At 46.0% G+C, this 13,448-nt stretch overlaps 1 protein-coding gene across 2 annotated transcripts in view; it reads left to right on the forward strand.

Annotated features, from left to right (window-relative positions):
* Window positions 1-8,937: 8,937 nt before the first annotated feature.
* The window catches only part of LOC102930909 (bMERB domain-containing protein 1), a 61,874-nt gene continuing 57,363 nt past the window's right edge, over window positions 8,938-13,448 (forward strand). For both annotated transcript variants that reach the window (XM_037914237.2, XM_037914236.2), the window contains exon 1: window positions 8,938-10,374. In XM_037914237.2, the coding sequence (XP_037770165.1) occupies window positions 10,296-10,374 (79 nt within the window). In that variant the 5' untranslated portion in view covers window positions 8,938-10,295. The remainder of the gene's footprint in view (window positions 10,375-13,448) is intronic.

Here is a 13,448-nt window from a genome sequence, read left to right on the forward strand (position 1 = left end):
TTTCCCACCTGCAGTTTATTCTTTTTGGCATTTGTCAGCATATCTCAAATACCATAGAGATTGTGTTACTGTTTTCTTGAACTGGGCAATGCACTTTAATATATGTACCCTTTCTACTGGATATCAATGTACATGCACCTTTTGGCTTTTTATAGAAATAACTATGTACAGAGAAATAGTTGGGCTTTTAAGACATATTATTCAGTTACACTGGAAGTGTTGCTATTAGTAAATCAGTTCTTATGCAGCCTAATGTTAAAATCCTTTTAGAACCAGGTCCATTAAAGACTTTTAGCCTTGAATTCTAGGACTTAGGAAGGCTGTGCCTGTAGTCAGACTTACACCTTTATACTTGAGAATTGATTTGCACAGGGCATGCTGACTGGAACATAAATGTGCTGGCCTGCTTGCTACTTGACTTCCAACCTTACCATGTGGAACGTCCAACACATCTGAATGTAACTTTTTCATTTGAAATTACTTCTGCCGTCCATTTTGCAAAGTGATTTTATTTGATGATGATAGCGTGTACTGTGGAGCAAACTGACCTTCATGCTTTAATTGGATCATAAACTCAGCCATGTGATTCTTTAACTGTTGCTAGATTAAATCCTGTATTTTTAGTAGCACAGTATAAATGTCTAAAACATTCTCATTTTGGCCAATACTGATTTACATTCCTGAAGAAGAGAATATCCCTGTAAATATTCAACTCTTCTGTTGATCAAACAGTTTACACTGTTGTTTTTCCCTGCAATGCAGAGCAGTGAAAACAAATCTGAGGTGATTCTCACTGAGAGCTCACAAATGGGTTTTATGGCAGATGATCTTCATTAAATGAGTTGAGTCACAGGCAGATGCTGGGATTCTTTTACATTTTACATGTCTAATTGAGGTACAATAATTAGCAGCTTGATTTTAAAAACAAATTGAAGTATAAATAAACCAACAGGTGTTTGTACTTGTACAGGAAACAGCCGTTTCCTGCCTCTGCAGAGATTTTGTTTGCCTCATTAACAATAAATGATTTGACGAAAAGTTGAAAAGTACAGTGCAACTCCTAAAAACTTTTAGTGCATGAACTAGGAAGCCCAAGGTACTCCTGGGGCTGAACAGCTCATGAAAATACTGAGGTTATATATTTTCCAAAAAACACAATCTCGTCAACTGCCAGATATTGCATTCCTTAATGCCCTAAATTACTGCATTAATACAGGGCAAGTGATGGTACTGTATTTGCAAATCATTGATTATTAAGAGGGGGAAAGGGTATTCACGTCAACTGCTGTGAATAATCACAGGTCATCCATGCTGGGTTCTGCTGCTGTCTTTCAATTTGAAATCAACATTTCCAGAATCCTCTGCCTTTCATAAACACTTCCTCATTTGTCATCTGTATATATTTGCACTGAGTTTACAAGCAGAATAAATACCTTTTTAACTAATCAGAAATGTTGTATTGTTTAAAATCCTTGACTGACTTAAGACTAGGCTGTTTCTCTTTGCTCTTAGTTATGGGTGACTTGGTATTTCTGGTTTACTTCCATGACTTGTGCCCTTGGAACCTGTGACCACCTCATGACTTCTAATGGTTATCATTGCAGCCATAGGGTTGTGTTTTCTCTGTGGGTGAAGTTCACTCATGGTATTTTGGAGTCAACCACAGTAGTATTTAAAATAATTAAAAAATCCATCTTTCCAGCTGAGCAGAGGGTCAGTGCTGTGCTGGCACTGGGCACCACTCCATCCCATACTGAGCCGTATGGCTCCTGGGTGGGATTATCAAAAGCACCTACATGACTTTCACTGTCAAGAGAAAGTCAACAGGAATAGTACACCTGAGTCATTTAAGATGCTTTTTAAAATCCCAGCCCATGCCAGCTCTCATCTTCAAAATCTCACTGCAGCCAATGGCAACTGTGGTCAGTGTTTTCAAATGTAGGCAACTAACTAGGAGGTCTCAAGCCCCCTGCAGCTCCTATTGGCACGGATGGGCGTGCAGCACCCCTGAGAATATAGACACTTATCTATGTGTCTAAATATGTATTTAGGTATGTGACTTTTGGGCACTTGGGTTTAAAAATATTGGTCCTAACTTGGTAACATTGCATCGGGATCACTGAATCTATTCCTATGATGGGGCCTTGTAGCTGTAGGACAGATCATTTCACCCTCTTGTGCCTCAGCAGTACCTGCAGCACCTTCTGCGGCACTGCTTCAGAGGGGAGACCACACTGCCTTCTCTTTCCCCTTCACCTGCACATTTGCTGTTGTCGTGTTCATCTTTCTCTGCCTCCCTTAAGAGAATGGCGGTCTCTTTCCTCAAGAGCCTCCATCCAATGGTTTCTCCAGATGAAACAATCCATTACAATTCAATTTATATTCAACTAAACAAAAGTATTTCTTGGAATAAAAAAGAGTTTGATACTAAATGCCTGAAATTTAGCTGTAATGGATGTTTTCTTGTCTACATCTACCGATTTATTCACTCAAGCTTTTAGTCCTCTCAAACAGTAATGGATTTAGCTTCACAATATTCTTGAGAACTAGGTCAGTATTCTCTGTGCTTTACAGAGGGGAAGTGAGACACACAGAGGTGAAGCAATTAAACCAAGGCCACACAAGGAATCTCTGGAAAAGCCTGGAATTAAACCCACGTCTTGTGAGATCCAGTCCAGTACCAGATCATCCTTCCCTCACTCTTAAGTTAGAGAATATTTATAAAATGCTAACACATCTTCTTTTTGCACATCTCTGTTTCTTGTACTGAGGGTCATGCGCCTCTGGGAAGGAATGGTTCCCGGAACACCAGCTTACCTATTGATACTCCCCATACACACACCTACCTTTGAGGTACACTGTAAATGTTAACACCAGCATTTGATTATAAGAGCCTTCCTTGTTGAACTTGGCTGGGACACAGAAGCAGAATTCCCTTGTTTCCTGTTTTTAATAATAATAAAGTGCCTTCATTTTAAATACATCTTTTGGGCTTTATCCTCCCTTGTCCAAACAGAATGTTGGGTCTTTCCTAAACTCTAAGTTAGTGTAAGAAAAAATCCTTTCCAGTGTGGCATTACCTAGGGCGGGGGTCGGCAACCTATGGCACACGTGCCAAAGACGGCACGCGAGCTGATTTTTAATGGCACGCTGCTGCCTGCTTGGTCCCAGCCGCTGGCCCCGCTCAGCCCGCTGCTGAACCCAGGCCAGCAGCAGGCTGAGCAGGGCCGGCGGCCGGGACCCTGACAGGCAGCAGCGTGCCTTTAAAAATCCTGCCTGCCCTGGCCCACTCTTCTCCACGTGCCCCCCCCCACCCCCGCGGGGGTAGGAGGAAGAAGCTTGGTCCTGCTGGCTGCTGCTGCAGGACAGGCAAGGTCCCCTCTCCCTGGCCTCTTCCCCCAGCATGCTGGATCCCTGCCCCTTCTCCTCTCCCTCCCTGCCACCAATCAACTGATGGCCCTTGTGAGGGAGGGGGAGAAGCGGAGCTGCAGCGCGCTCGCTGCTCTGGGGAGGAGGTGGAGACGAGGTGGGGACGGGGCCTTGGGGAAGGGGAGTGGAATCAGGGCGTATCCCCTCCAGCCCCCTGCCGTAAGCCGCTCTGGGCAGGGGGCTGGGAGCAGCCCCATGACCCTAGCCCACACCCCCAGCCCTCTGCCCTGACCCCTGCACCCCCTCACACACACCCCAGCCTCCTGCCCTGATCCTTGCACCCCCCCCACGACTCCAGCCCTGACTCCAGCACCCCCCACACATACCCAGAACCCCACACCCCATGCCCTGACTCCTGCACCCCCTCACATGCCCCCAGCCCTCTGCCCTGACTCCTACACCCCCCACACATACCCAGCCCCCCCAAGCCCTGACTCTTGCACCCCCCACATTCCCACCCTGAGCACCAAACAGGAGCTCCAGCACCACCCCCATCACATTCCCACTTGCACCCCTCGTACCAAATGGGAGCTGCCCAGGTAAGCACTCCACACCCAAACCTCCTGCCCCAACCCTAAGCCCCCTCCCTCATTCTAGCTCCTGGCCAGACCGTACACCCCAACCCCCAGCCTGCTCCTTCACCCCCAGCCCTGTGCTCAGTGCACTCCCACCCTCAGCTCAGTGCAGAGAGAGAGAGGAAGAGAATGGGTTAGAACCAGGGAGAAGGTAGGTATCCACTCTATGTGGGCAGGGCCGGGCTCCCAGACCGGCAGCGGGCTTAGTAGGGCCGGCAGCCGGGACCCTGGCTGGCAGCAGCCAGTGGATGGAACCCCAGACCGGCAGCGGGCTGAGCCACTCAGCCCACTGTCAGTCTGGGGTCCCAGCCACCGGCCCCGCTCAGCCTGCTGCTGGTCTGGGGTTCTGGCTGCCGGTCCCTTGCCAGCCGGGGTCCCGGCCGCAGGCGCCGCTCAGCCTGCTGTCGGCCTAGGTGAATGGAACCCCAGGCCGGCAGCAGCCTGAGCGGGCCGGCGGCGTAAGATCAGCATTTTAATTTAATTTTAAATGGAGCTTCTTAAACATTTTGAAAACCTTGTTTACTTTACATACGACAATAGTTTAGTTATATAATATATACATATATATATAGAGAGAGAGACTTCTAAAAACTGTTAACGTGTATTACTGGCATGCGAAACAAATTAAAGTGAATAAATGAAGACTCAGCACACCACTTCTGAAAGGTTGCCGACCACTGACTTAGGGTATGAGCTGGACCAAAGAACGGCTTTCCCCCCTCAGTTCTCCACCCTGGGGTGCCTTTTACACTGCTTTGCTTTCACACAGCATGTAAGTTACTCCCAGCTATGTTGTATGAGTGCTGTGGCCAGCCACTCATGAATTACACTGCAGAGCAACACCAATAAATTCCCAGTCCCAGATTTCCCCCAGAAATGTACATCTTGTACTGCCCGGCTCTCTCCTGGACAATGCAAGCTCATATAAAGTCTGTCATTTTATTAATAGAAAGTGATATGCAGAAATCTTCTTATCCCAAATGGAGTTTCCCAAACACTTCATCCAAACAAACAGGTTTAGATAAAACAATAAAACTAATTTATTAACTACAAAAGATAGATTTTAAGTGACTACAAGTAATGAGGCATAAAAGTCAGAATTAGTTCCAAGAGAATAAAAATAAAGTGTAACTAATACCTAACTTAACAAGCGAAGTGAATTCAAAGCAAAGATCTCTCTCACCACATGTTTCAGAAGTCTTACTGGCTGAATTTCTTTCATTTTCAATCCCTCCCCCAGTCCAGTACTGCTTCCTTTGATCTTCAAGTGTTATTGATGCAGTGGGTAGAGAGAAAGGGAGAGAGAATTTGGGTTGCCTGCTCTCCCTTCTTATAGTTCGAGAATCATCTCCATCTGAGGTTCAGGAGGCAGCGAGTCTGTGTGAATGGGAACCCGCAGCTGTTTCTTTGTCAAGATGTAGATTTTTGCCCATATCCTATTTCCTGCCAAAGAATGGCCACTTAATTGGGTGATGGTCCATTTGATTTTGTTGACACCTGGCAGAAGCATTGGCTAGACTTTTGTTTCTGGGAACCTGGTTTGTGGCTGCTTCCCCAGACTAGAAACATGTCTTAGTAATACCATACAGAGGAATCTTATAACTTTACATGCAATATTTCCACACATATTTTACCAGGACAGTAATGATCAGCAAATTATGAGTTTTCAAATGATACCTCACAAGGCATACTTTGTACACAATTTATCATAGTCCTGCAAAAGGGGTGAACATAAGAGTGCAGACTGTCACATCCATATTTCTAATCAACTCTTTTCTGTATCACAATTAATTCCTAACCATTCCTCTGCAAGGCAAAGTCCAGTCTAACTGTGGCAATGCAAAGTGCAAGCTTTCATTTTGTAGTCTAAAAACCCAGAGTTAAATTGTAAATATGTGTCAGGCTGCCTCTATTAGTCTACACAGGAAATTGGTCTTTCTCATTGCTCTCTGAAAGTGTAGGAACACAGCTCTACCAGAATTAGAACTGGTTGAAAAATGTTTTTTTTCCCCTTGTAGAAAAAAATTTTGGGCAAAAAATCAAACGCTAGTCTTGATTCTGAAATCCTGCTGTGATGCCTCATTGGAGTTGTAGTTTGGGTACCTCATGTTCCCATTCTCCTCCTTATACTGGGCTCCCCACTTGGCCTACATTTCTCCTGATACACCATGGGTTTCCCTCTTGGTGAGGGGAGGTAGTGCATCATTCCCATCATGTGGCTGGCATGCATCAGGGAACGTGGAGTTCAGCTTGGGAGCCCAGCCTATAGAGAATGGGGGAATGAGGCACTGCCATGGGATTTTGGAATAAAAATATTTTGGGTTTGGGCCAAAAAACCACCATTTTTCTGGTTATCAGGTGTTCAGTTTTCCAAAAAAAAAAAAAAAAAAAATCAAAAGAATTTTCCAACAAGCCAATGCTTATTGCCAAAAAACTAATTTAGTAGAAAGCCCCTTTTTCTACAGAAAAACAGTTTTGCTGGAAAATTTTTGACCAGCTGTTATGGTTCCAGCGTAAGTTTTACCACTGAACTCTCATTCCCTCTCTCCATGGGCACCCTTCCAACTGACTAGGACCTACACCTGTATTTCTTTCAGGGTCGAATTCCATGATTCAGCGCACCTTAGGCTGAGTCCCTAAGTCACAGCACCCATATTCACCTGTGCTGTGTCCTCTGGGTTTTGGGCCCTGTTCTAGACTTCCTTTCTGCAGTATGAAAATGCAGTCTCTTCGAAATAAAGTATTTATTTATCCATAAGAACATAGGGATGAAAGGGTTAAAACAACAAAAGGCCTATACACCCATTACCTTACCTAAACCTGAACCTTTTCCAGTTTCAGTAGGTCCACTTGTCCTAGGCATCCCACAGCACTGGAGCTGGGCAAGGCAGACTGTGCCCCTGCAGCGGCTGCCGTGGGCTCAGTGTGATTCTCTGTCTGTGTCTCACCCACTGAGTTACAACACCATCTTTTGATCCATATCAAAATTCCTTTGCCTGTCCTGGGACCCCTGAACCTGGTCAATCTGATTTATGCATCTCTCCAAGGGGATCAGAGGCAGCCTTCCAGCAGTGGATTTGTCTGTTAAGACCTGCAATTGAGAGAGAATCACTATCTGCAGTCCTGGATTGCAAGCTATCACTTTAAGAGTGGGGAGGTTTCCTGATCCTTCTTGCAGGCCAGGGGGTTCTGTATCAAAGTGTGTGAGCAGCATCAGTCTGGAAAGAGTTAGCTTAAATCAATTAAGCTCTGCCTTAGGAAGCAGCTTGTTTTCTCTCTGTGGTATGGGGTCTATGTTTGTTATCATTCTGAATTTTACAAAATCCAGTAGTGTTACGCTGCAAAGTTCCAGAATATTTGTTTTTCTCTCACTTCTCTGGAGAGGTGTAAAACAACCCACAATTGAGGTAACTCTTTGCCAGCATGCACCAGACAGCACAATAGTAATCACAGAGGCAGAAATACACACAATATTTATAAAATATAATACAAATTTCTCCTGTGTTCATCACACCAACTCTAGCCAGGATGATTATCCTTGTGTATGATGAGAGGTGGAGAACTGAAGTCCTCAGGGACTCTCATTGAAGTTTCTTAGCTCACATGTGTGGTAGCTTGAAGCAACAGGGCATCCAGATAGAGAGGCTGAGGTCCAAGCAGCGGGGTATGTACCTGTTGCTACTTTGTTTTCTGTGTAACACTCCTTTACATTTCTAGGAATCCATTGTCTTCAGGAGGCACCTGCCATTTTGTTTTCAGTTCAGATGCATGTGCCACAGGAGACCCACACACTAGGGACTTCTTTCTTTCGTGTTAAAGCATAACCAGAGTTTTCGTGTTGGTGCTCTGAGAAGAGAACTTAAAAGCAGATGAATGGCAAAATGGCCACTTATGGGTCTGTGAAGGGCCTCCAATTTAATGCAAAAGAAGAATCTGGCTAGAGTTGTGCTGTCTTTCCATGCAGATGCTGTTGAAGACAGTGGCATGAAAAGATCAGTTTTTTTAACTGTGCTGGGAAAGGTGCTTTTGGTAGCCACTAATGCCTACCATGTCCCACAGGATCCAGGCACAGTGAGGTTTAAGGACTTAGAGGAGGTTTATAAAGGTGTTGTGTGCTAAAATCCTAACAGGCCCATAGTTCTATCACACAAAACACATGATGGGCTCAGGGGTGGGACTGTAAGTGGCACGAGCCTTCCTTGCTGTAAAGGCATGGGGAGGAACTGGGCAGCACGCTCACTACCTAGAGATCCCATTCGGAACCAGCAGGAAGCCTGGGGCCAGAGAACTCAAATGGGAAATCTGTGGGGATATGCTGGGAAACTTACAAGTGTAAGAATCTGGCCTGGGAGCAGCAAGTTAAATAGGAATCTGCAGGGAGGCAGCCAATCTTTAAGTTAGCCTGAGTCTTATGCTCTGCAAACCAGAGAGGCATCAGAAGCTGGTCACCTGCTGAAGGCACTGGATCTCCAGGAGAATGAAGGAGAAAGAGAGGCCCCAAGAGGGAGGTCACAGGCCATGCCGCAGTTTCCGGCCAATGTGAAGTTGGCGCTCGGGGAAGGGGCAGCGTGCGGAGACCCCCTGCTCCCCCCAGGGGCCGCAGGGATGTGCCATCCACTTCTGGCAGCGGCGCGGAGCCAGAGCAGGTAGGAAGCCTGCCTTAGCCCTGCAGTGCCGCTGGACTTGCTAGGAGGAGTTGATCAGCCGGGCCTGTGGACCCCCTGGAGTACCCTCGGGGACCCCCAGAGGTCCTCTGACCCCAGTTTCAGAAACGCTGGATTGGAAGGATTGTGAGCTGCAGATGGAAGGAGTAGTCAACAGGCATGGGTACAGAAGCCAGCACCCTTAGGGTATTCGTTACACAAGGCTTTTGGGGAGCGTACATGAGGGGCACTGGGCACTTAACGGATATACAGGAATTTCACAACAGGGACTGTTTTGTGTCGGTATAGCACCTAGTGCAGTGAGGTTGGTCTGTGGCTGAGGCGCTGATTAATTATTAACAATAAATGAAGGTCGCCATAGTGTGAGGAGCAGTTGGGGTGGGAAGTGTCACAGAGAGACCTCGATGCCATAGGGTGATGGGTGGGGCAAATGAACTCGTTGTCTCTGACTGGAGTGTTACTGTACAGTAACAGAGAACAGATGATTTAGTGGTGGGATTTCTCTGGTTTCCTTCTGCCTTTTACAAAAATCCCTGTTTGTTTGTCAGCCTGACTCTCCACACAGTACTGCCTGGCTTTCCTGCACATCAGCACTAGACTAAGAACCAACTGTGTTTTCTATTGCCTCCTTGGAAGAGCTGGTTGGGAATTCTTGGGCAAAACTTTTTTTTTTTTTTTTGGTTGGAAAGTGCTGATTTGTCATACCAGTTTTGATAAAAATTTCCTCAAGTCGGGATGGAATTTCTGGTCAGAGAGACAGACAGCTTGAATGACTTTCCCATATTTAGTGTGGTCTTGTCCAGGGAGGAGATAACTCTGGAGTTGATAGCAGAATGGTTACTCCTTCAACTCGGCCTCTGTTGGATGTGTCTTGAGGTGAGTGGTAGAAGTGTAGGAGCACAGGCTGACCCAGTGGTTAGGTTAGCTGGCATATTGGGAGACCTGGGTTCAATTCCTTGCTCTTCTACAGGGTTCCTATGCTACCTTGAGAAAGCCACATGGGGGGAAGATTTTCAAAGTCATTTAAGCACTAAATTCCCATTGACTTTCAATGGACAGCAAGTGCCATTTGTGCCTTAAAAAATCTCCCTCTTTGTCTCTCTGTGCCTCAATTCCCCCTCTTTAAAGTATGGGATAATACCACTGCTCAACTTCACAGGGATGTTATGAGGACAGGTATGTTAAAGATTGTGAGGCACAGCATCATAGTAACAGGGGGCCGTCCTGTAAGTTTAGAAAGGACTAACGGTGTTCAAGAAAGCTTCTTGTCCTTGCTTCCACCAGAGGGCGCCCCTCTGTCCAATAATGAACACTTACATCTCGCCTCCTGCTGCTTCTGGTCTATTTCATATCCGTGCAGCTTTGCAAAAGCATCTCAAGGACTAATCATCAGATAGCAGGTGTCAGGCTTCTCTTTTCTTTTTGGTTTGATCTCTCTCTCTCTTTTAATACATTTCTTTTCAAAGGGTGGGCTCTGGCTTCCCTCTGGAACCGGCTCCTAAGAAGTGCATCTGCCTGAGGAATTCTGGGCTCAGGAGGATTTGCTTTCTTCTTCTTTCTTTCTTTTCTTTTTTTTTTTTTACAACACCTTTCTTAGGGTCTTATTAAAAATAAGAAAGGGACTAGGATGGAAAAGGAGAGCAGGACGCCTACCCGCTATGGATCGTTGGAGTCAACCAAGTGGACAGCTGCAGACCCAGCCAAAGGTGAGAGCGCTTTGCATGCATGTGGAGCAGCCAGGCATCCCCTGAGATCCCAGCCTGATGAGAGAGCTCAGCCACCTCTCCAGGCAACGGACTCAAATCCGCACTCAATGCCTGCAGAGCCTGCTGATGAATAACATGCGGTCTGAGCGGGACCTCAGTTGGACTGGTCTCCTAGCTCCCTTCTCTATGCCCATCCCCGCTAGTGACTATGATGGGGGTACATAGCAATCAGAGGGGGATGGGTGTTTAGAAATATTCAGTGCCTCTGATGGTTTTTCTCATCACCTTGAAAGTTTCACAAGGGTAAGTCAGGGGCTTTCCCATCTTCCTCCCCTAGAGCTAGGGGGTTGTTGGTGGCACTGGGGGGGGGGGTCTCTGGGTGCCTGCATAGCTCATTGGCAGGGTGAAGGCAATAGGAATTTTCAAAGCAGTCCTTTTCTGCTCAGCAGTAGGGACGTAATAGTGGCAGGCACTGGAGGAAGCAGGTGATCAGGCTTATGAGTAGGAAAACCTGGCTGGGAACCAAGAGTTCTCTGTTCATTCACAAAATCAACTCACACCAGCTCTTCCAGGCGGGAGCACAGAGGTGGCAAAACTCCAGCGCCTTTGGGGATGCAGATGAGGGAAGGGGTGGATGACTGGGTTAGAGTAAATGAGAAATGTCCTAGCTTGTCTCTCTGGGTGGAGAAAGTATTAAAAGATAGCTTTCAGAGTAGCAACCGTGTTAGTCTGTATTCACAAAAAGAAAAGGAGGACTTGTGGCACCTTAGAGACTAACCAATTTATTTGAGCATAAGCCATCCGATGAAGTGAGCTGTAGCTCATGAAAGCTTATGCTCAAATAAATTGGTTAGTCTCTAAGGTGCCACAAGTACTCCTTTTCTTTTTATTAAAAGATAACACATCAATCCCCAGAGCCTCCTGAAGCTGTGACTACCTTTGAAAAATGATCCCCTCCTGGCTCCAATGGCCCATTGTTAATTTGATTCTTGAGACCGTCATGGTGAATAATGAAGATGAGGGTAAGATTCAGGAATTTACACATTCACCACGCTACTAAATATTATTAGTTTCTGCTTTACGGTTCCCCAAGTGAGCATCGCAGGGCTGGTGGTTCCGGCAACAGCTGTGGTGGGGAGATTGATGGTTATCCATTTATCCAGACTATTTATGCCGAGTATATGGTGTCTTCAGACACACAGCAGCAGCTGTTTTAGCAGCTGCTACGTAACAGCATGGGGAGTGTGGGCTAGTGGTTAGAGCAGTGAGCCAAGGACTTCAAGGTTCTCTTCCAGATGCAGCTGCTCGTTTGCTCTGTTTTCTCGGGCACCTCATTTTCCCGCTCTGTATCTGTTTCTCCCCCTGTGAAATGGGGATGATCACAGAACTGTAGGGCTGGAAGGGACCTCGAGAGGTCATCAAGTCTGGCCTCTTGCACTGAGGCAGGACCAAGTAAACCCAGACCATCCCTGACAGGTTTTTGTCCGATCTGTTCTTAAAAACCTCCGATGACGGGGATTCTACAATCTCCCTTGGGAGCCTGTTCCAGAACTTAGCTACCCTTAGAGTTAGAAAATTTTTCCTAATATCTAACCTAAATCTGTATGCTACAGATTAAGCCCATTACTGCTTGTCCTACCTTCAGCAGATGTGGAGAACAACGGATTGCTGTCCTCTTTATAACAGCCCTTAACATATTTGAAGGCTGTTATGAGCTCTTCTCTTCTCATGACTAAATGTGCCGAGTTGTTTTAACCTTTCCTGATAGGTCATGTTTTCTAAACATTTTACCGTTGTTGCTCTCCTCTTCACGTTCTCCAATTTGTCCACATCTTTCCTGAAGTGTGGCAGCCGGAACTGGGACACAGTACTTCAGCTGAGGCCTCACCAGTGCTGAGTTGAGTGGGACAATTACCTCCCAGGTCTTGCACACAACACACCTGTTAATACATCCCACAATGACATTAGCCTCTTTTGCAACAGCATCACATTGACTCATATTCAATGTGTGATCCACTTTGACCCCCAGATCCTTTTCAGCAGTTCTACCACTTAGCCAGTTATTCCCCATTTTGTAGTTGTGTATTTGATTTTTCCTTCCTACGTGAAGTACTTTGCACTTCTCTTTATTGAATTTCAGACCAATTCTCTAATTTGTTGAGATCATTTTGAATGCTAATCCTGTCCTCCAAAGTGCTTGCAACCCCTCCCATCTTGGTGTCCTCTGCAGATTTTAAAAGCATACTCTCCACTCCATCATCCAACTCGTTAATGAAAATATTGAATAGTACCGGACCCAGGATCGACCTCTGCAGGACCCCACTAGACACACCCTCCCAGTTTGATGCAAATCGTTAACTACTCTTTAAGTACAGTCTGTCAGCCTGGTTTGCACCCACTTTATAGTAATTTAATCTGGACAACATTTCCCTAGTTTGCCTATGAGAATGTCATGTGGGACTGTGTCCGAAATCTTACCTCCCCAGGGGCACAGATGGGCTTGTGAGGCTTAATTAATTCATGCTTTCTTTGTATGGAAGGCAGTGAAATCATACAGAGGTAATGCTGTACTGTTCATATTGTGCTTTCTCCATCTCAGCAATGGGCAGGGAGTGGAGCCCAAATCTAGGGCTGACCAGAAAACAAGAATTCTGATTTGCGGAAAATGTGGAGGTTTTGACATTTGTTTCAGGTCCAATTAGAACAAAACAGAGACCTTTTGAAATGTTTCATGAGTCAGAGAAACCCACTCAAGAACAGCCAATAGCCCAGTGCAAGAGCTGTCACCTGGGATGTGGGAGAGCCCGGATCAAGTCCCTGATCTGGAGCAGAGACATGAATCTGGGTTTCCCACATCCCAGATGAGTTCCCACGCCACCAGGCTGCTCTGGGGCAGGTGTCTGTCTTGTTTTGACAGTAAGTTCCACCCTGGTTCTGAGAAACCTTTCCTGACCAAAGTGGCATCGCAACCAATATATTTCCTTGAACAAGTTTTGGTTTGATGAATCAGCATTTTCCAACAAAAAATGTAACATTCCAAAATTCCTGACGGACTCTAGTTTCATCTTAATGTC

The sequence above is a fragment of the Chelonia mydas genome, chromosome 14 (genome assembly GCF_015237465.2).
Source record: "Chelonia mydas isolate rCheMyd1 chromosome 14, rCheMyd1.pri.v2, whole genome shotgun sequence".
NCBI lineage: Eukaryota > Metazoa > Chordata > Testudines > Cheloniidae > Chelonia > Chelonia mydas.